The sequence below is a fragment of the Primulina eburnea genome, chromosome 3 (assembly GCF_022965805.1).
Source record: "Primulina eburnea isolate SZY01 chromosome 3, ASM2296580v1, whole genome shotgun sequence".
NCBI classification, from domain to species: domain Eukaryota; kingdom Viridiplantae; phylum Streptophyta; class Magnoliopsida; order Lamiales; family Gesneriaceae; genus Primulina; species Primulina eburnea.
The window spans coordinates 6,231,502-6,253,152 of NC_133103.1; the positions used below are offsets into that span (position 1 = coordinate 6,231,502).

Consider the following 21,651-nt stretch of genomic DNA (forward strand, 5'->3'; position numbering starts at 1 on the left):
AATTGTAACAAATTTATTGATATCAACAATTGCTACACATGTTTGAGTTTTCAAAAATCATATATCTATACTTCTATATTATATATTATTAAGCAAAAGACATCTAGAGTAACTACCTTTTGGTGTCATGGTCTGTTTTTCTAATTATATATGTTAATAAAGTGTTAAAAAATTAATACAAGTTACATGTAGTTTAGTGGATAAAGTCTATGTTTTTTAGATATGGTGTTGTAGGTTCAATTCCTACTTGGGTATTTTTTATTTTATTTTTATTTTTTTAGTTCATATATCAAAATTACATTGTAGCAACTCAATATTTTTTATTAATATATTTTGATCCTCATTCAATTATAAAAAAATATCGTACAAGCACGCAACGCGTGCGTCGGTGTACTAGTTAATATTATAATTGAAATATTTAGTATTCACATATCATATATGAGTACTATAATTTCAATTTTCTGTACCGATTTTCATCCGGAAAAACAAATATGTCATCAATATCAATATTTTCTGCACATGTTTGAGTACTCATTAATCATATATTATTATTAGATCTGATGGAGATTTAATACAAATTTAAGTTTGGATGTGGTTGTAATCTCATTTAAATTATTTAAGTTGGTAATAACCCATTTGATTTATCTAATTCACTCAATTAGATATAGGTCTTTTGTGATACGGTTTAACGAATCTTTATCTGTGAGATGGGACAACCCTACCGATATCACAATAAAAAGTAATATTTTTTCATGGGTGCCCCAAATAAGAGATTTGTCACACAAAATACGACTCGTGATACCGTTTCACACAAGTTTTTGTCGATTACTAAGCCCGACAAATACCACACATTATAAAAGCCCGACTAACTTTTCCTAACCTCTATAAATACGTAGCAAATCTTCATTACAAAACGTTATGTTCTCACATAATGCATATTTGGTGATTGATTTTCTAAAGATTAAAAAGTTATCTATGTAAATGAATCGACAAGTTCCCGCCGGATCACTAGGAGAGTAGTTGAGTCGATCGAGCTCTTCACATTCTGCCTACCATTTCGAAAACAATTGAAGTACCCATAATTATTACAACCACCACATTTATCACTACATCCTTAATGGAAGAATAATTGTGCCCGTCCAATATACAGTGACAATAATTAGATATTGTCGGTGACTTGTAACCCAATTTGATCAAGGTTTTGAGTTTGGAATTAAGTCTTGTGTTCAAGATCTAGTTAAAACAAACCATCAATTCTATTTTGAAATTAATACAATTTACATAATTTCAGGGATGACCTAATTCTTTATTTGCGTTGAAAACATCTTCTCACCCCACTTTCTTATGTACATCAAATACACCCAGAGACGAAGAAGAGCGTAGTAATCGACGAAATGCTTCGGGGATTCAGACAAAAAAATTAAATAAGAGAATGAATATATACTGTACATCTATCTATTCTATTTCACTAAGCCATAACACCCTATAAAAACTACCTTGGTGTGTATGATTACACTTCAATTTCGTTGTTTTTGTTTATGCGAATGTGTTGTGTTGCCAATTTCATAAATCCCGATTCTCCTTTTTGATGCGGTCATTTCAATCGATTGCCCCGAATTTCTCTTTTGATTGTAATGGGTGGTGACATTTGTGAGGTTGTTGGGTTATTTGCTGAATTGTGTTGGTTTTTTAGGTCGTTTTATGGTTAAATATTGATTCGTTGTTTTTTTCTTTTATATACAAACTATTATTTATTTATTGTATAGATGTTGCACGTGGATTCGAGTGACACAAAAACTCCTGTGAGATCATTTCACTGATTAATATTGCATCGTCCTGCTTTCTATTTCCAGATCTCATTGTAATTGTATTGTGAGTACAATTACAATGGGTGCTTAGAAATAGAAGATTTTTTTGTAGAATATTGAAGCTTAGATAAATTGTGGTTGTAACAAGTTTGATAAAATCCCTGCAGATTAATATAGGATTAGTCGCTCTTTTATCGCTTCTTTATGGCGATCTAAGTTTTGGGGTGGTTGAATTTTATTATGTTTTCAATAAAAATTGACAATTTTTCCTCATGCAGGGTCTTCGACCATCCCCATGTAACCTATAAGCAATCCAATATTTTAGCTTTCGATGTTCTTATTTTTGGTGCATCGAATTTGGCATAATACTAAAAACAAATGTGAGTGCTTCTATTTTCTTTGGGAAGATAAACCCAAGTTTTCAAATTCATATAGTTAATCATTTTATTTTTTATTTTTTTCATGGGCAAAAGGTGTTAATGGAGCGATTTCAATATGACAAATTATGTATATATAGCAATGTATTGAAATTTTTGTTTTTTTGATTGCTTAATTTTTGATTGCTTAATTGAGTACAAGTAATCATTTTTCCTTGTTTGGAAATATTTTTTTCCACCATCTTAAAACGCAAGACAGACATAAATTACCTACTTCATATCTTTTACTATTTATTAAGTTTAAGCATATTAGAATAACTGTTTTTGGTGTCTTTGGTCTGTTTTTTGGTTTCTCTATTTTGCCCTTATTTGATATCAAAATTATATTTTTGTTTTTTTTTTTAATTTCAAAAAACATTTTGTTTTTATTTTTTTTATTACAATTATTCAAATAGCACTTTAGTATCTCGATAATTTGTCAAATTTCATTTTAGTCCATAAATAATTATAAAAAAAATTGTACACACATGCACCGCGTGTGCAGAGTAACTAGTATGTTATAGAAAATGTGCCGATGTTATTCGCGAAATCTCACCAACAATTACCATTCGCTTTTTGCATTAAAGAATGCTGCTCCCGAAGTTTTAAAGTAATTATAGCAAAAAAAAAAAAAAAAAATATATATATATATATATATATATATATATATATATATATATATATAGTTATAGTAATTGATATGTATGCATAAAATAAAAATTATTACTGTACTGCATATATATTTTAATAAAAATATAATTAAAAATAATATTGTGATAAAATGATGATTAAAAAAGCAACAGAAATTGTGTATAATCACAATTTATTACTTAGTTATTATGTTTAGTTTTTTTAAAAAAAATTTGGTCGACGTTTTTCTGAAATTCAAGCTCGTCATAATTGTGTAAATACTGAAATTTAATTATTTTCTTTTTAAATATATATTAGTAACTATATATTTTCATAATATTAATATAAATAATATGTGAAATGTGGTATTCGGAATTTCATAAAACTAAAGGTAAATGATTAACTGGGTTAAATAAATTATCATTATCATTATTATTTTTATTAAAAGAGTTTTTATGGAAAAATTATGGGTGACACAAAAATTGGGTAGGCATATGATGGGATTTTGGGGTTAGTGGTTGAGGTCCTGAGGAGTGGGGTCGGGGGTTGGTTTAAGCTGATGGATTTTTAAAATAAATATAAGACCATCATACATCTTTAGTGAAATGGAGATAATCTTTTTAAATTTGAATTTGACCACGGTTACTCAGTTTAAGGCAGAAAATACCACTGGAGAAAATTGTCGATTTAAGACCAGAAACATCACAAAACGAAAATGAATATCGATGAGTTGGTGAATTAAAGCAATTTTTAAAATTTAATTCAAAAAGTTTTTATTTCAAAAATATGAAATTCGCTAAGGGTGATAAAAAAAAAACACCAAAAGAGTAGACTATAGAGAATATAATATAGAGTTCAATGACGTGAAAATTAAAAACAAAAATAAGAACAAGAAAATTTCCCAATGAGCGGGCTACAACTGCTAAACAATTTTTCATGGCATACAACAATTATTCAATGATTAGAAAGCATTTCCTTAAATTTAACAAAGAACGCATTCGAGAAGCGTGACACATCAAACACCTCATTTCGCGCTAGCAAGCTGAGTTCGGAGGAGCTTGGCAGCAGAAACCATATTTTCCAATGCAGGCTTCACTTCCCCGTACTTGCGAGTTTTGAGTCCACAATCAGGGTTCACCCACAAGATGTTGGTCTCGAGGACAGCAAGCATCTTGTTAATCCTGTCAGCAATTTCTTCGGTTGATGGTATCCTGGGGGAGTGAATGTCATACACGCCCGGTCCAATTCCAGCACCATATTTCACGCCTTCGCGGAAAACTGACAACAGCTTCTCATCAGATCGAGAGTTTTCGATGGTGATCACATCTGCATCCATGTCAATGATGGAGTGGATGATGTCGTTGAAGTTGGAGTAGCACATGTGGGTGTGGATCTGTTGATGAAACATTAGAAAACGGAATGTAGGAGCAAATTTTTATCGCTGACACAATGAATTGCAAAGACTAAAGAAAATACCTGGGTAGTGTCCTCAACACCACAGTTGGTGATTCTGAAAGAGTGGACGGCCCAATCCAAGTAGAAGGCATGCTCAGCCTTCCTTAGAGGTAAACCTTCTCTCAATGCTGCTTCATCAATCTGAATGACAGTGATGCCAGCTTTCTCAAGATCCTCGACTTCGTCTTTAATAGCCAAAGCAATCTGATAGCAGGTTTCAAACCTGAAACGTGGAATGTTAGTTAGAGTACATCTATTCTGATAAATTTGAGGGTCAGTTATTTATGTATATACCTCGGTTGGTCGTTTCGTACAAAAGACCAGTTGAGAATGGTTACAGGGCCAGTAAGCATTCCTTTCATTGGACGCTTGGTCATACTCTGGGCAGCAGTGGACCAGAAGACTGTCATTGGCTTGGGGCGACTCACATCACCATAAATGATCGGTGGCTTAACACAGCGAGATCCATAAGATTGTACCCATCCATTAGCGGTGAAGGCAAAACCAGACAATTGTTCTCCAAAGTACTCAACCATATCGTTCCTCTGGAATTTAAATAGTGAAAAAACATTAAAGGCAATATTAAAACAAATATTTCATCACAGATTCACTTGTTAAAAAGTGTGACATGACATTTAATTTACTTGTTACATTTCTATGGGGTTTACCTCTGGCTCTCCGTGAACAAGAACGTCAATGTCAAGATCTTCCTGAAGCTTGACAACTTTGTTGATCTCCTCTTTGATTGATTTAACATACTCCTCCTCCGAGATCCTAGAATGAAGAATTTTCACCTTTAAAATATGGGCCTTCAGAAAAAGCAGAATCACATAACCGAAAAATCACTCACTTCTTGGCTTTGTATTCTCGGCGGACTCTTCTGAGTTCTATGGTCTGAGGGAAAGAACCAATTGTGGTGGTTGGGAGGATCGGAAGGTTGAGCTTCTTCTGTTGAGCATCAAGCCTAGAACTGACATTTGTAGCACGGCGATGATCAGAACCTTTCAGAGCAGCAGCCTGGTAGACAACAAAGAGATTCCACAGGTAAGTGCAAACAATTTAGGAACACATCGAATCAAATAAAAAGTATGCAGATCAATCTCTTACAGCCTTTTGGACAGCTTCATTGGTGACCCTGGGGGATGATTTTCTGGAAGCCTGAGCTTCAGAATTTGCTGCGAAGAATGCCTGAAGGGTAAATAACAGCCAAATGTGCACATTAGTACTAGCATAGCCATTTTTAAAACCGACCTACCAAAAATGGCAAAAACTCGTATAGAAATATTGATGATGTAACATTTATACGAAATTAAAAACAACAGCCTCAATTTAAAGGATAGCAGTTATGACATAGACCTCATCCTTCTTTCCAGCCAATGCCTTCGCCAGAGCATCTACTTCAACCACTTTTTGTGCAGCAAATGCGAGCCAGGACTTAATTTCTTTATCCAGCTTAGATTCATTCACAAGATCAACAGCCGTGTGGAGAAGCGAGCAGGAGGTGGACACAATAAGCTTGTCTACAGCCAGAATTGAAAAAAATTGTTTATCACAGAAAATTTGTTACCTAATACACAGGAGTTAGTCAACATACCCTTTCCGACAATGCTTTCAAGAGATTGCAGGGTGATGAGAGACGCATTGAGATCATTAGCCCAAATGTTCCTTCCATCAACCGCCCCAGCAAAGAGGAATTTTCCATAAGGGAATCCACTCTTTATCAAATCAATTGTCTTGGTTCCACGTACCAAGTCAAAACCAAAACCTGCGACTCCGCTAAGTGAGGTAAGGGTTTTGAATGCAGCCGCAGGGACATCAGCAAAATACGTCTCCACTAGAACACTTAGTCCAGCTAAGCTTGATTCTAGTTCAGCATATGCTTTTGTGAATGCTTCCAATTGGTGAGCCTCGAGATCCAAAACAAGGGTAGGCTCATCAAATTGAACCCATGAAGCACCTGCTGCCTTCAACTCAGCAATAACTTCTCTGCAGGACGAGATACATATGAAAACCAGAAACGATCGGATAAAGTGAATAAGGAGAGACATCTTCTTGAGGTGACTTAAAATCTAAATATAGTTTTCTCACTTGTATATTGGAAGAATTTTGTCGAGCAGAGAAAGAAGAGGGAAAGTTTTTTCAACACCCTTGGCTGGCTTAGAAAGCAACAAGTAAGTAACAGGGCCAATAAGCACTGGAACAGTATCAATACCAAGCTGCATGAAAGTGAAGTTCATCAAGATGCAGAACGAAGCAAACCCATGATTAAGAAACAACAGACATCAATAGTTCAACTACATTTAGAGCACTAATGCACAAGACACAAAGACTTTAATTGTCATCATTTAGAAGAAAAGACACATATTCTATTCTATTCTAAAATTGGGGGAATCTATCTCATACCCCTTTAGCCTCTTTGTATTCATTCACTGCCTTGTGAGAAGCATAAGAAAATTTCACATCAGGTCCCAATTCTGGGACAATGAAGTGGCTGCATTAACATGCCGTCAGAATTAGTTAGATAATCAGTAGCAGGGGAAAAAAAGAAACCATTGGAAACTTGATCCATCACTTACTAGTTGGTGTCGAACCACTTGGTCATTTCCATGGCAGGAACAGAGGCATTTCCTCTAGCCATAGAAAAGTAGGTGGAGAAACCAATCTCACCACCATTCCAGTTGTATCTTGGAGGGACAGCACCAAGCATTGCAGTTGTATCAAGCACCTGATCATAGTAAGAGAATGTGTTGCTGGGAATGTACTTGATCCCAGCTTCAGACATCTGCTTCCAGATGGATGATCTGAGATCAGCAGCTACCTTCTCCAAATCCTCAGCACTGCTCTTGCCATCCCAGAAAGATTCTAGAGCAAACTTCAACTCTCTCTTAGGACCCATACGGGGATATCCAACAATGTGAGACGCCATGTTCTGGTTTAAAAAAATTCAATCAGATCGAAAATTATATTTTAGATGTAAATACACCAGTACGAAGGATTTGCAATGGACCACAAGCAAACTAGTCAATTCATACATTAATTCTGAAAGTAATCAACATCAAATGCTTTCAATAACCTTTTATATATTATTTTCATGATAGCGCCACATCAGATACTAATAACAAAAACGTTCTTGCAGCTCATTAGGCATGCCATCTATGTGCTAGTTTGCTGTCATTATCTCACAACTACGATGTAACAAATAAACAAATACAGCATTTACATGTACTACACTACTGATTGAAACCAAAATTATACAGAAGGAAAGGTTCTTAAGGTTAGCTTATGCATGCTTACAGCTTTTAACAGAATCTAGATCAATGAAAAAAGATAAAACAAGAAATGCAAACTACAATATAAGCCTCGTAACTGATAGTCATAAATAGTAAGATCAAATGCTATAAATTCTTAGATCCTCCAAGTGCCAAAAGGAAATTTTCCAGATCCAGTAACAGGATTCCAGTAATTGCTCGAAACTCGAGAGCCAGACACAATGCCGACGAATTTGATTGAACTATAGACACTCATTAACCACTTCGTGTGAGATCTAATCGGGAGGAAAAACTTCCAATCCAGATCTACAACTTCCACATCCCCCAAGACAAACAACAACCATTTATAGCATATCCACACAATTCTCATCACAAGTCCTCCCCCATGCCACGTCGCAACACATTCACCGCATCGCGATTTCATCATACACAAACCCGAGATCAAAACCAAACAATTCAACTCAATCACAACACAATCAAACGAAGATTAAAACATCGTAATCCATCACCAGATCACACAAAAACAATGACAACAAACTCTCACCGGTATCAGATCCAACCAAAAGTTCCAAATGCAGAAAACTATCCGAAAACAGGAAAACTACAAAATCAAATGCAGCAAACTATTCCTAGCCGGGAATTAGAAGAAAAATAAACGAAAAAGTGAAATATAAACATGAAATGAGTGGCGCGAACACCGCGAGGGACATAGAATTCGTACCTAATGCACAAGAAATGGATGGATACGGGCAACGGTTCCTTTGAATCGACGGGTGAGACTTGAGAGAGAGAAGGGGGCAAGACGCGAGTGTAGGGAGGGGAATGGCGGGGTTATTTATAGTAAAATATTTATCTGCTATGGTAGATCTAAGAAAGTGATATCTGCCCGTTTTCCGTGTAGCCAATCAATTAGTCTTTTTATTGGTTTTATTTTATGTAAAACTTTGACTGGGACGGATATAATGACGCGCGCTTTGAGCACGTGTTTCGCACCCGTGTCTTCCTCCGATAATTGCCAAACTCGTAGTTTGTACTCATGATTTCAAGTTTTAAGTTTTCAATGTTAAAAAAATTATAAAATTTAAGAATTCTAAATAGTAACGCAATTTCAATTATATTTATAGTAAATTTCAGTAAATTCAAGATGATTGTCATTTGAATTCCTCAAATCCTTATATAATAATGATCCAAAAATAACATATTTCCTTTGAATTTCAATTCAAATACTTTGATTCTTATCTTAAATTTACTCCGGGAAAAAAATGGATGTTCTAACAAAAAAAAAAATTAGTTGCACGCGCGTCATTGATGCGTGAACAAATTACGAATCGAGGAAGGGTAAAAGTTTCGGTTGAATTTATCTCAAGAGTTGGTGGCTGCGGTTGGTGGCTAACCAGTAACCATCTGGGACATTTCTATATTTCGGCCCTGTTGATTGCCGAAAATAGCCTCCGAGTTACTACAGGCGACTTAGATGTATGTGTCTAAAGAGTAGGTATTATGGTAACTGCGCCACCCTAGTTGCAATTTTTTTAGATTTATAATTATAATTAATACTACGGATTTTATATATATGTGTATACTAATTTGATTCAAAGATATACTTCAAATATTTTATCGTTACCACGACTCGGAAAATTATCTAAATATATTAATCATACTTTTATTTTTAATAGTTTAACGTCTTTAATACTCAAGTAATTATTCATTTTTAAAAACATAATCAAGTACTTATTATTATCAACAAAATATGTAACCAGTGTGCTTTTTTTTAAAAAAAAAACCCTAACCGGACTTAAAAAAATATTTTTTATAATTGAGTTTTGAATCCGTAATTCATATAAAATTTAAGATTTTATACAATAGGTGTATGAGTCATTTGTTTGAAAATATCATTTTACTTTTTATTGTATACATGAGCAGAACTGACGCGTCTCACGAATAAAGATCCGTCAGACCGTTTTATAAAAGACCTATTATTTTATTTATTATTGTAAAACTGTTGAAAATATGAGTTTTTTAGCAGTTGAGAAAAAAAAACTATATCTTTAATCGAATGGGAAAAAATAACTATGTCAAAATCTTCGAACATGCATGATATATAGAGACGGAGCCAATGAGACACAGGTGAACATGACTGCCCCTTAATTTTTACTTTTTTTTAACTAAAAATTTAAAAATAATTATATTTTTTCACTTTCTTCTATAATATTAGTTTTTGCCCCCTAAATTTTTTTAAAGTGAGTTTCTTGTGAGATACTATCACGAATCTTTATATATGAGACGGATCAACCTTTTTATCTGTGAGACGGGTCAATATATCGATATTCACAATAAAATGTAATATTCTTTCTTTGATTACCCAAATAAGATATTCGTCTCACAAATACGATCCGTGTGACCGTTTCACACGAGTTTTTGTCATTTTTTTAATCTTCGACCTCTATTTTATCGCTCCATCCTATATGTGTGTGACATGTCATATTTGACGAGAAACTGCGACCTAGCTTATGATAGACAAACAAAAATGTGGGTTGATTCGTATAGGAAAATAATCGGAAGTCGATAAAATATAAATTTTCTTTAAACAGACATAAATTTTGCATTAAATAGATAACAGACGCACACCTAAGCAAGTGAGGAAATTCAACCATGATTTATGCTGCTTTTAATTGATGTGATTAAGATATGATTATTAATCCTAACTCATTCAATGTTCACTTAAAAAAAAAGAACATTTTCTTAAACTGGCCCATTAATAAATAAATTTGCACATGGTTTTTATTTCTTAATTCGAGTAAAAATAATACCATTCTTTAACAATATTTGGTCTGAATAAAAGACAAGAAAATGATAAAATTGTGATTTTTCATTTAATTGAAAACTTAATCAATCAAATATAACATTTTATTATTTATCCATAATCATTCTATATCTATTTTAATAATCACATTACAAGTTAATCCCAAAAGTAAACGCAACCATAGAAAATTATTTTATTTAATTACTTTCTAAAAACACGGATAGAGTACCGACGGTTTTATGTAAACCGTCGCTATTAAATTACGCGACGGTTCAAAAACTGTCGCTACAATGGCGACGTGAATACGTAAACCGTCGCTAATTAAATTACGCGACGGTTCAAAAACTCTCGCTACAATTGCGACGGTCGGTGACTGTTTGGCAGAAACCGTCGCCCAAAATAAATCGGCGACGGTTATGCCAAAACTGTCGCCCATTGGTGACGATTGTGGTAAACCGTCGTAAATTCCGTCGCTATTTGCGACGGGTTAATTATGGCCGTCGCCATTAGCGATTGTATTTTCAAAGACCGTCGCTAGTATTCTATATATACCGAGATTCGCGAACATTTTCCGTCGGTATATTAATCGACGGATTTTTGAAAAAAACCGTCGATTAATAATAATTTAATACGTGGCATTCGAGTGTAAAGGAGTATTTACAACATCTTCTACTTTTAAATAAGTGATTAAATCTATAGATTACGAAGAAATGAAGAAAAATCTTAAATTCGTAATGTAATTTGAAAACAAAAGTGAAGAAATGGAAATTGAGTAGTGTTTGTCAAATAATTGATTCTACCAGAAACTTGTTAGTATAATCATTTTTATTGAAACATAATCAGCGTAACACAAGATTATGAATTTTAATTAAATTAATCTGAAGCAACTAATAATCTGAGTTTTAAATAAATAGAAAACCAATATTTTTTTAGCCAAAAACTAATAATAAATTTTTAGTGCAAACTGTCCCTAAATTTATTTTATGGATGAAAATTATCTATTATACAAACTAATAGTTGTAGGCATGATCGACTCTTATGTGAAATATATTTTCATTGAAATATTGTGAAAGTATGTATATGATGATTAATGTTTAATGTTCTCTCATTTAGATATCTGTCTATTCGTGCACATCTCTCGATCTATCTTCACGTATAGATCCAAAAACCTTGATCTCATATAAAAAAAATTTACTACCGTATAAACCTATTAAACAATACAATACGTACAACCTCGTCGAAATCCACTTGGTTTTACATCACGCACATTGGTTCCAAGACCCTCCTTTACATCATCTGACATTCTATGTGTACCTCGAACAATATTTTGTGCATTATGTATTTTATCTCAAACTTAAATAAAAATTCGGTAATGCAAAATTTGTATATCCCAATTTTTTTTTATATTTTTGTGAAAAAAATGATCAATATACTAAGCATATCCATGATATAAATAAATGAGTGAGTCTCATGTAAGACCGTCTCACGAATCTTAATCTGTGAGACGGATCAACCCTATCCATATTCACAATAAAAAGTAATATTCTTAGCGTAAAAAGTGATACTTTTTTATGGATGACTCAAATAAGAGATCCGTCTCACAGATACGACCCATGAGACCGTCTCACACAAATTTTTGCCTAAATAATATTATATGATCAATATAGCGAAATGAAAGGATGATTTACTTTGGGTGGATTTTTTTATTTGAAAATGGAATTATTATTATTATTATTATTATTTTTTTTTTATTCTTGTATGGAGTTATTTGTTTATTTCCGATTATATTTTATTTTATTTGTTTTAATACTTAAATTGACGTTTTTCTACCAGGAGAAGGCCGCGGACTCGCCTTTCGTAAAACCCTAATCGGCCATTTATCTGCTACCACTCTTCCGCAATACCGGTTTGATTACGGTAATCCGTGATGAAATTTTCTCAAATCTTCCATTTAGTACTCATGTTGCGCATTTTATTTCATTTTGGTTCTGTGGATGTATTATTTAGTTTTGCTGGTAAAAATGCTAACATACCGGATGTATGTATCAAGGGGCTGTTTCAGATGGCTAAATATTAACTTGTAGTTCTTGTTTATTTTGTTTTGGGGTGCAATTTGATATGAACCGTCAGAAAAATGTACAGCTTGTTTAAGAGGACAAAATTGTCGAATGTACTTATTTAGCTCATATTTGAGGTTGCATAATTATGAAGTCTGATGATGTAGAAAGATCATTGAATTTGTATTGAGCTAATGTCAAGAATAATTGCAAATATGTTAAATTTAACCTGTCTCTAAGTTTTCTGTGGTTTGAGTTAAAAAAAGGCAGTCATTTTTTTTTAACTGGCATATTACAGTGGTGCCGTTTGTAAAACTTTACGGTTCAAAATTTATGCGTAACGATACCCGTGGTCTGATAACTGAGTAGAAACACTCTGGAAGGGTATGGTATGGAACTGGGAATGAAAACTTGGTTTTTTAGCTTTTTTAAAAATTATATTTACTGCTGCTTTTAAAATTGTGATACTGTATTTCCTCCCTGTCGTGCAGCATCAGCATCTTAATCATACTGCAAAATAAAGGGGAATCTTGAGTTTTGTGTTTTCAATTTTTAAGTGGTCGATTTAGAAATACTTGTGCATGTTTTTTTCCTGGTAATATGTCTGGATGGCGGTTTAACTAAACCTTATTTAATTTGAAGCAGAATCTGGTGAAGATCCTGGTAGCAGTGGTGCAAAACGCCGAATTCCTTATTTATATCGGAGATAAGATGTCTCTTGGCCTCGGACTTGAGTCTCTTGTTGATCGTAAAACTTTTGAACCTTTTATTGGATAAAAAATAATTTTAATTATTTTGTGCTTAGTTTATGTGTATTGCGTTAGTAATTTCAGTATAATGATGCTGTATGATTGGAGTAAGTTTTTCTTCCCCTTTTTTGTCGTTGGAGCCCTTGTGCCAATTGTTTGACCTAGTATTGTTTCTATGGCATCTTGTCACCGAGTTCTATGAGTCAATTTATTAACCAAAAAAAGAAAAACAAATTATTGAATTGATTCTTGATATGATTGATGTGGTCTCTATAATTGATTCTAGATAATTCATATTTTTTTTGAAACAGTTCTATCAACTACCTACCCCATAGGCTAACATTTTTCTATAGGCTGCATTGGTTTTATCATCCGATCGAAGTTGAGAATAAGTGGTTGTGTTTTTTTTCCTGGGCATTAATCTTATCATTTTGTTGCAATGAATAGAATGGGACCTCTCTGCTTTTGATGAGTTTGTTTGGCTGTTCCTCTATCCTACTAGAAAAAGAAAGAACTTAATTATAGTTGTATTCTTCTCATAATTACCCAGAATATGTATTTTTCTCGTCATCATTCAAGTTCTGGACATTCTTGGGTTGCCTAATTTTATATTCATAACATCTTTTCCTTGTTCATTTTATTGTCAGAATTAATTTCGGTAATCACAAATGATGGGAGAAATATCGTGGTGAGTTCATGTTTAGAACTTAGAAGTGAGACACCTGCAGTGAAGGTTATATTATTTTATCAAATTTATGTATCCTTCATGCAGGGAATTTTAAAAGGTTTTGATCAAGCTACCAACATGATTCTTGATGAGTCTCATGAACGAGTATACTCGACCAAGGTTTGACATCTTGCGAACATTTTAACATGCAAGTGATAGCTTCTTTGACAACTAGTTGAATTTTTTTTCCAATGCATGTTGGAATCATGTGAATACAATTTTCACCATTTTCTATCTGTTTATTACTTAATTTGTTCTACCTGTTAATTTACTTACCCGAATTGCAAAAATACTCGAGTTTATATGGTCATTTTTACTCTACATTTTGTTTTGTTTTGTTTACCATCAACTCCAAAAGCTTTAATGGATTCTGACTTTTTTGATCTGCTGATCCTCTCATTTTTAGGAAGGTGTGCAGCAAATTGTGCTGGGTCTCTACATTATAAGGGGTGATAACATGTAAGTTCTTATTTTACAGTTATCATTTTAACATCATTATGTTTGGATAAAAGATTTGGTAAATAAAATGAGTGACTACACAGACAAATATTTTCCTTTTAACGAGATTATTAATGAAGAAAACTCAAGGAAATGCTTGTACCTCTATCGTTTATGATTTAGCTTAGGTGATTACGTTGTGAGTTATCCCTTTTTTAGTTACTAACAAAAAAAAAAATCAAAATATCTCAGTAAGTGGAATTGATTTTCTTGAAAGAACGATGAAATGGATATCAGTTTCATCACTTTTCCTTTTGCTCCACAAAATCCCAGATCCTGACCATCTTTTACATCTAATATCTGGGTCTTTTTTTCATTCACCAGTCCTTTTGTTTTTTATTGTACTCCATAGAAGCGTCGTTGGAGAATTAGACGAAGATCTGGAGGCTCGATTGGACTTGACGGAACTACGAGCTCATCCTCTTAAGCCGGTTGTCCATTAATTCTCTTGCAAGCATATGGAATGTTTGCTAGAATTAGTGGTGGAAGCAGCAAAACTTACCGGTTAAAAAGTGGGGAAGTCATGAGAACTTCTGGAACGTGTGTCTATGTTGCGATTCTCTGCTACCTAGTACAGTAGTACCTACTTTAGCCTGCCCCTGGCACGTTTCTTATCCTATGAGCAGTGATTAATTTGGTTTCCTTTATTTATCGTTGCCAGTGACTTGAACATGGCTACGATAGCTTGTGGGTGTCAGTCGTTTATCGACATGCTATATTTCGTTCTACACAGTTTATCGATCACAATTCTATTGCGACAGTTTCTAATATTTGATATGGTATGGATGGTGTAACCGTGTAAAGTGTGAATCATCGCTGCATTTTTTTGTCGGGTATCAGGTACACCCGATTGGGTCGGGTATTTTTTTGATAAATTCGGGTTCGGGTTAACTTGTAAAGTCGGGTCCTTGTTACGGTTCATCCTCCCCAACTGAATTAGTGCTTTAAAGTCGACCTTATTTGGCGTACCCTGAGTGCATATCCATTTTAATATTCGATGGAAGCGATTAATTTTGATTTAATCCATTGAATCATATTAATACCCAAAGCAACTCCTAGACAAAATCTGATGCCGAAGATTCTTAATTTAAAAGAAAATAAATTATTTGGAAATATGTGTGATGAATTTTGCACACTTAAATGTAGCAGGCAATAAAATATCTGGCATCATCGCAAATTCCATCGAACTTGTAAGTGGATTATTCGATGAAAAACTACTTGGGGTGGCTTGGGGAAAGCTTGCCTTTTTCTGAGGATTCTCATTTTAGGCTCGATCTTGCCTTTAGTATTACATAAAATATTCATTTATCTTTATTTTTAACAAGTTAAACAAAATTTATAAATATGAACAAAAACGTCTTTGTGAATATATATGTTGTCAAAGGTGACTATCTATTCTCAAAGATTGGAGATTACATCTTAGTTCAGCTAAGTTGGAGCAGCTCGAGTAACAAATCATTTAGGTTATAAACTCGAATTGATTGGAGCTCTAATGTATCGAAGTTGGAAGAATGGATGTTCAGAAATCAGAATAAATTAACGCACCATTTGCTTGTCCTTCAATGGAAATACACAAACAAACACCGAATCGCCTGAAAAATAAAATTTTAATCTTCTTTTTTATGCAACGGGCATATATCCTGGGAATGTGACACTCGTCTCAGAATGAAAGGGATTCTAAAATTGTGCAAATATGAGACTGTACAATTGAAGGAGACTTAAAAGATATCATTCATATCAATAAGATGCGTCTTCTTTTCGTGAGCTCATCATTTAAGAACTTCAAATTTAAGCGTTCTTAACTTGGATCTATGGAATGGATAACCTCATGGCAAGTTTCTTAGAATGTGTGTGAGTGAGGACACAAGATATGTGAAAAAAGCTGAGTTGGTATAGTAAAGACAATCATCGAATCGGAACGTACAAAGAAATACTTAGGTCATTACATAAACAAATAAAACGCATTCTAAGGTCTCGGTAAGCCATTTTTTTCCCCTCATAAGTCAAACCACATCAAATCTGTGAACCAATCCTTTAGTAGATTTAAGTTCACATAAAGTTTGACGAAAAATACAAGACCCAGTCATATGTTGCATCCCCATTTACATGAGTCCATATTTTATAAATTTGTAAATATTCTGAGTACTAATGCATTTCATCTATTCAACCCCTGAAGCATGGCTGCATAATAACCGGTGGGCAAATTTAAGAAAAAAAAGCAAGAACCATCCTTTACAGATTTCAAGCATCTTCTGGTATATCCCAATTGATTAATTCGAAATAGACAGCTACTCCATCCCGTATCCAAAGAGCTAGACGGGTCTCATATGATAATCTAAGGCCATCTCCAACTATAAAATCTATTTTGGTGCAAATTTCACACTAAAATAGTGCGATTTCTACACCAAATACAACATTCATCTCCAACCCATTTACTTCAAATCTTACACCAAAAAAATATTCTCGAAATATTCCTTTTATTTTATATATATTAATTATTATATTTTATTTAATATATTTTTAATTTTTTATTTGTATTCAATTATATTAATTAAAATCATAAATAATTAGTTTTTAAATATTATAATTAAAGTAAATAAATAAATATTTTAAAAAATGAACTATTATTATTTTATAATAGTTATAATTTCCCTGCGCCAAATTGGCGCAGGGGTCTCCTCCTGCGCCAAATTTGGCGCAGGAGGAAGGGGCTGCGCTATTTTGGATAAATACCGCAGCCCCGGTTGGAGATGTAATGCTGCACCAAAATGGTGCAAGCCTTGGAGATGGTCTAAGGAAAGAAAAATGACGATAAGACATTTTTTTTATATTCTGATATTTATGCTTGTGTGACACAAAAAAATAATGATATGACATTAAAAATACTGACTTATTAGATGTTACGTCAACAATTAGAACAAAACAGCTGAAAAGTAAAAATTAATGAATCAAAAACCAAACTATGAAAATATAATAAACAAAAACTCAAAATTGGACAAATCAATAGACTTAAAAAAATCAATTTTCTCCAAATGTAAATTACCCAATATTGGATAATTATATTTACACTTTACTCTCTATTTTTCATGAATTTTTTTAATAGATTTGTATTTTTATAAGATACCTATTATGTTTACTAGCGGAAGACGCATACACGTTGCATATATAAAATAACGATCACAATACACATAAATTAAATGATAATATAAACACAATTTTTTGTAATGTCATTATTTTTTAAGCTGATCAAATAATATTAAAAATTTAATACGAAATTGTGTCAAATTCAAAAGAGTTGTGTTCAATTTAGAAGAGAAGTTTATTTTAATATGTAAAATGCAGAGTGATTCGAGAAGAATTTTTTATTGGGACGTTGGATTTAAAGGATAATTATAAAATAAAATATTTTGACGTCCTCGAATAGTTTTTACTATGGTCTCGTTTTTATAAAATAGAATAGATATAGATGATTATTATGAACAATGGAGTCTACTTGTATCCCAAGAAGAAAGATCGAAAACACGCACACTTTGTATGAACAATAATAACTTTATTTCATCTCTGATAACGAATGGTAAAATATTAAATATTAAAACGTATTTCTGAGAACTAAATTTCTAGCGAAGACAAAACCTCAGACAAAACCTCCAGTATGCCACCACCAACTTCTGCCAAGTCCTCCAACGCACCGCCACCCTCCTCCGCTGCAGCGGCACCTTCTCCGGCCAAAAACGTCTCCAATACCCCACCGGATTCTCCTTCTTCTCCCACTTCTATGTCTTCACCTTCTTATTCCTCCTCTTCGCACTCTTCTTCACCATGATGATTTCCGCCATGCCCGCCTCCCAATAGCATCTTCTTCATTTTATGCATGAAATCCGTCAAAAGGCCGCTGCCATGCTCTTCTTTACTCTCGCTGCCGGAGTATTCTTCAGGTTTGCGGTCATCGGACTCCTCCTTGTGGCCATGGTGGAAGACATCCTCTACTTTGTCTTTAATTTTTGACTTGATCTTCTCTCGCATCCCCGACATTTTTTTCTTTTTAATTCACAGTAATATGTATACACTATATATATATATATATATATATATATATATATATATATATATATATATATATATATATATATATATATATATATATATATATATATATATATATATATACGATTTTGTTACCCTGCACACTCTGTGTAAGGTATAATGTGCACCACCTACGTGGCAGTGCATGATTAGTCAGCCATTTTTTAAAAAACAAAACAAAAAATTTTGTGTGGTTGTGGGTGTGCCACGTAGACAGACGCCCACAGGTGTGCAGGAGAAAAATGTACATGATATCAATTGGTTGGGAAAATAATATAATTCCTCCTAATTCCTCCCAATTTTATGGATAATTATTTGATTAATAAAATTGGATCTTAAACCGGGTCAAAATGATTATTAAAACAACTTAAAATTTTAACGATAAATATTGGACTATTAATCTATCCTTATTTAATCCACTCAACCAAACACACCCTATGGCTATAATTGTGTTTGGTTCATTTTTTATTTAGTCTTCAAGTTCTTGATTATGCTTGAAAGTCCTCACTAATCATATTATTTGTGTGATTAAATATCCCTCCTCAAAGGTGTGATAATCTTGAATAATGATCATGATAAGATTGTATATTGATCATAATACACTCGAATTGTCTTCTTCAATGTAATATGAAAATAAAATTAGTGAAAATTTAATAATTAGTATAATATTTAAATTTTTATTATATTTTTTTTATAAATTAATTTCATATATTTTTATTATTTTCAATTATTTAAAAAAACAATAATATTGTAATTATCACTAAAATTTATTTAACAAAAAAATTAATATTTAAAATATTATTACTATTTTAATTATTAAAGTAAATGCATATTTATACATTTATTTCTAATGAATATATTTAAATTAATTTTAATAAATATAAATTATAATTATAAATATTAATTATCTATCTAATTATTTTAAGAATATATATTTAATTAGCGTTTGGGACATTTTGGTCATTACAATAAAATTTATAAAATTAATCCATCATTTTAAAAATCATACCAAACACAATGTTATTTATCCCACCATACTATTAATCTATATATCTCATTTTTAAATCACTCTAGTTGGGTATGTATCATCTCAATTTTAACCCATTGAATTAATCGATCTAAAAAATAAATTTAAAAACATATTAATGGTTAAACTTTTCAAATTGTCTATAAGATACAAAAATTCGTGAAAAACCAGTCTATTTTATTATTAAATTTAGTTTTTACAATTCAAAAGCAAATGCGTTTTAAATCAGAACATACTAAATATATAACAATTAAACTTTTTGAAGCCACGACAACATCATTCATATTTTATCAACTTCTATCCCGCCTTCCACGTTAGTATATTCCAATATCACATCAGTGTTTTTCATTGTTACACAAACAAATAGACCAAAATAGCCGAAAAATCAAAGTTAGTATACTAAACTAAACATTGAAAATTTAGTGAACAAAAAAATTTATTTTATCTCTTAGAATATATATAATTTTAATTAAATAGGAAATGTCAAAAGAACAAAGCGTACAAAACCATTAATCAAAACAAAATATGATAAAAAAAATATAAACTCTATAATCGAAAAATATGCATGAATTCATTCTTGATCGCAAAAAGATACAATTCAATGGAATGATCGAAGAACAATGAATGCAAACAAACATTAAATCTGAAAAAATTCTGAATTTTGTAGAGAAAAGATGAAACAACAGATAATGAGATATGCAATATTAAAAAAATAAAAATTTTAAAACTCTTGATCTAAAAATTGTAATATATATTATATACACACACTTAATTTTCTAGTGTGGGCAAGTGCCAACACTGGGCCTTAGCTGGTCCCCCATGTGTATTATGAGAAAAATGGTCTTCTGATAGGTTGAACTCGACCGTCGATGTGAACGAGAGGCTGGAGACACGGCACGGGAATTCCAAGTGGAAAGAGACGTTAATATGGCAGTTGGGGGTACTGGACCATTATTTAAAGCCATGATCTTCTGAGGCATTCCGCATTCTTTCGAATTGTAAAAGCACTCGATCTCTAAACTTAGCTTGTTGACAGACTAGAGAATAATTACATGTTTTTTCACGTGACAACTCCCAACTATTTAGTTCCTAATTGGTTACTTGTATTCTTATTGCAATATTCTTGATCATCTCACCCAAGAATTGAATCGATAGTCTTCGAGACGAGGGAAGAAAACCAGAGCAGATCATCCCAACCAATGAAATACTTGCTTTCACAAATATCTCCTATGTAAAAAAATCAAATAACAAATATCTCCTATGTTATGTTTGTATATTAATCTTTTAACTTATAACTTCCCATCTTTTGGTTTGTTGTTTTTTTTAGTACCACTGTCACCAATAATTGTAAAAAAAAAACTAATATTATATATTAATTTATAAATATCTAGATGTAATTTATTTTCTAAAATTATATTTTATTTTAATAATAATAAATTACAATTTACTATTTAAAATTTATCAATAGTTATGCGTATATTGATATAGATAACGTGTATTAGTAGTATTTTAAAATACAAGTTTAGACATAAAATAGACCAAATCTGTACATCATTAGGTACCAATTCCAAATAAACATAAATGAAAGAAATGAAATAATTACCTTCAAATTACAATTAGAAAAAGGGACGGGTCCCCAATTACGACAATAAGATTATTGAAAAGTAACTGAGAATCTATGGAGTGCACACCGAATAAAACAAAAATTTGTTTAATTCCTAATTTTTTTTAATAAAAAAAATCTAATAAAAATAAATATGTCATCGGACCCATAGGAATAAGGGCTGACCCAGCTTTCATAAAATTTACACATAAATAGTTGGAGCCCCTAAATATACGTGTTGCCAGTACCCAAAATTTGGTTTTGTTATGTTAATTTGTATCAAAATAATAGTAAACTAAAAATTTTAATAACGAGATCAAAATTAACTTGGTCCATTATCTTGTATTTAAATAATTAAATTCGAAAAGTTTTAAGCATACGCCACATATATTCAACTCATTTTTTTAAAGTAGTTGTATAAGGAGTCATACAAACCTATATATATATATATATATATATATATATATATATATATATATATATATATATATATATATATATATATATATATGACCTATGAAGGAAA

At 32.2% G+C, this 21,651-nt stretch overlaps 2 protein-coding genes across 2 annotated transcripts; one reads left to right on the top strand and one right to left on the bottom strand.

Moving 5' to 3' along the window:
• Positions 1 to 3,682: 3,682 nt before the first annotated feature.
• Positions 3,683 to 8,448, bottom strand: LOC140825778 (5-methyltetrahydropteroyltriglutamate--homocysteine methyltransferase). The gene is made up of 12 exons (XM_073187734.1): positions 8,300 to 8,448; positions 6,886 to 7,238; positions 6,713 to 6,800; positions 6,398 to 6,525; positions 5,904 to 6,295; positions 5,666 to 5,829; positions 5,417 to 5,497; positions 5,160 to 5,326; positions 4,978 to 5,083; positions 4,604 to 4,854; positions 4,331 to 4,532; positions 3,683 to 4,247 (listed from the first exon to the last, which is right to left on the bottom strand). Exons 2-12 carry the CDS (start codon positions 7,233 to 7,235, stop codon positions 3,879 to 3,881), a joined length of 2,298 nt encoding a protein of 765 aa, XP_073043835.1. The 5' UTR covers positions 7,236 to 7,238; positions 8,300 to 8,448; the 3' UTR covers positions 3,683 to 3,878.
• Positions 8,449 to 12,208: 3,760 nt separating this feature from the next.
• On the top strand, positions 12,209 to 15,159 carry LOC140825781 (sm-like protein LSM8). Its single transcript, XM_073187736.1, has 6 exons — positions 12,209 to 12,298; positions 13,084 to 13,186; positions 13,835 to 13,875; positions 13,960 to 14,034; positions 14,321 to 14,373; positions 14,765 to 15,159. The coding sequence occupies exons 2-6, from the start codon at positions 13,150 to 13,152 to the stop codon at positions 14,853 to 14,855; spliced, it is 297 nt and encodes a 98-aa protein (XP_073043837.1). The 5' UTR covers positions 12,209 to 12,298; positions 13,084 to 13,149; the 3' UTR covers positions 14,856 to 15,159.
• The last annotated feature ends 6,492 nt before the right edge of the window (positions 15,160 to 21,651 follow it).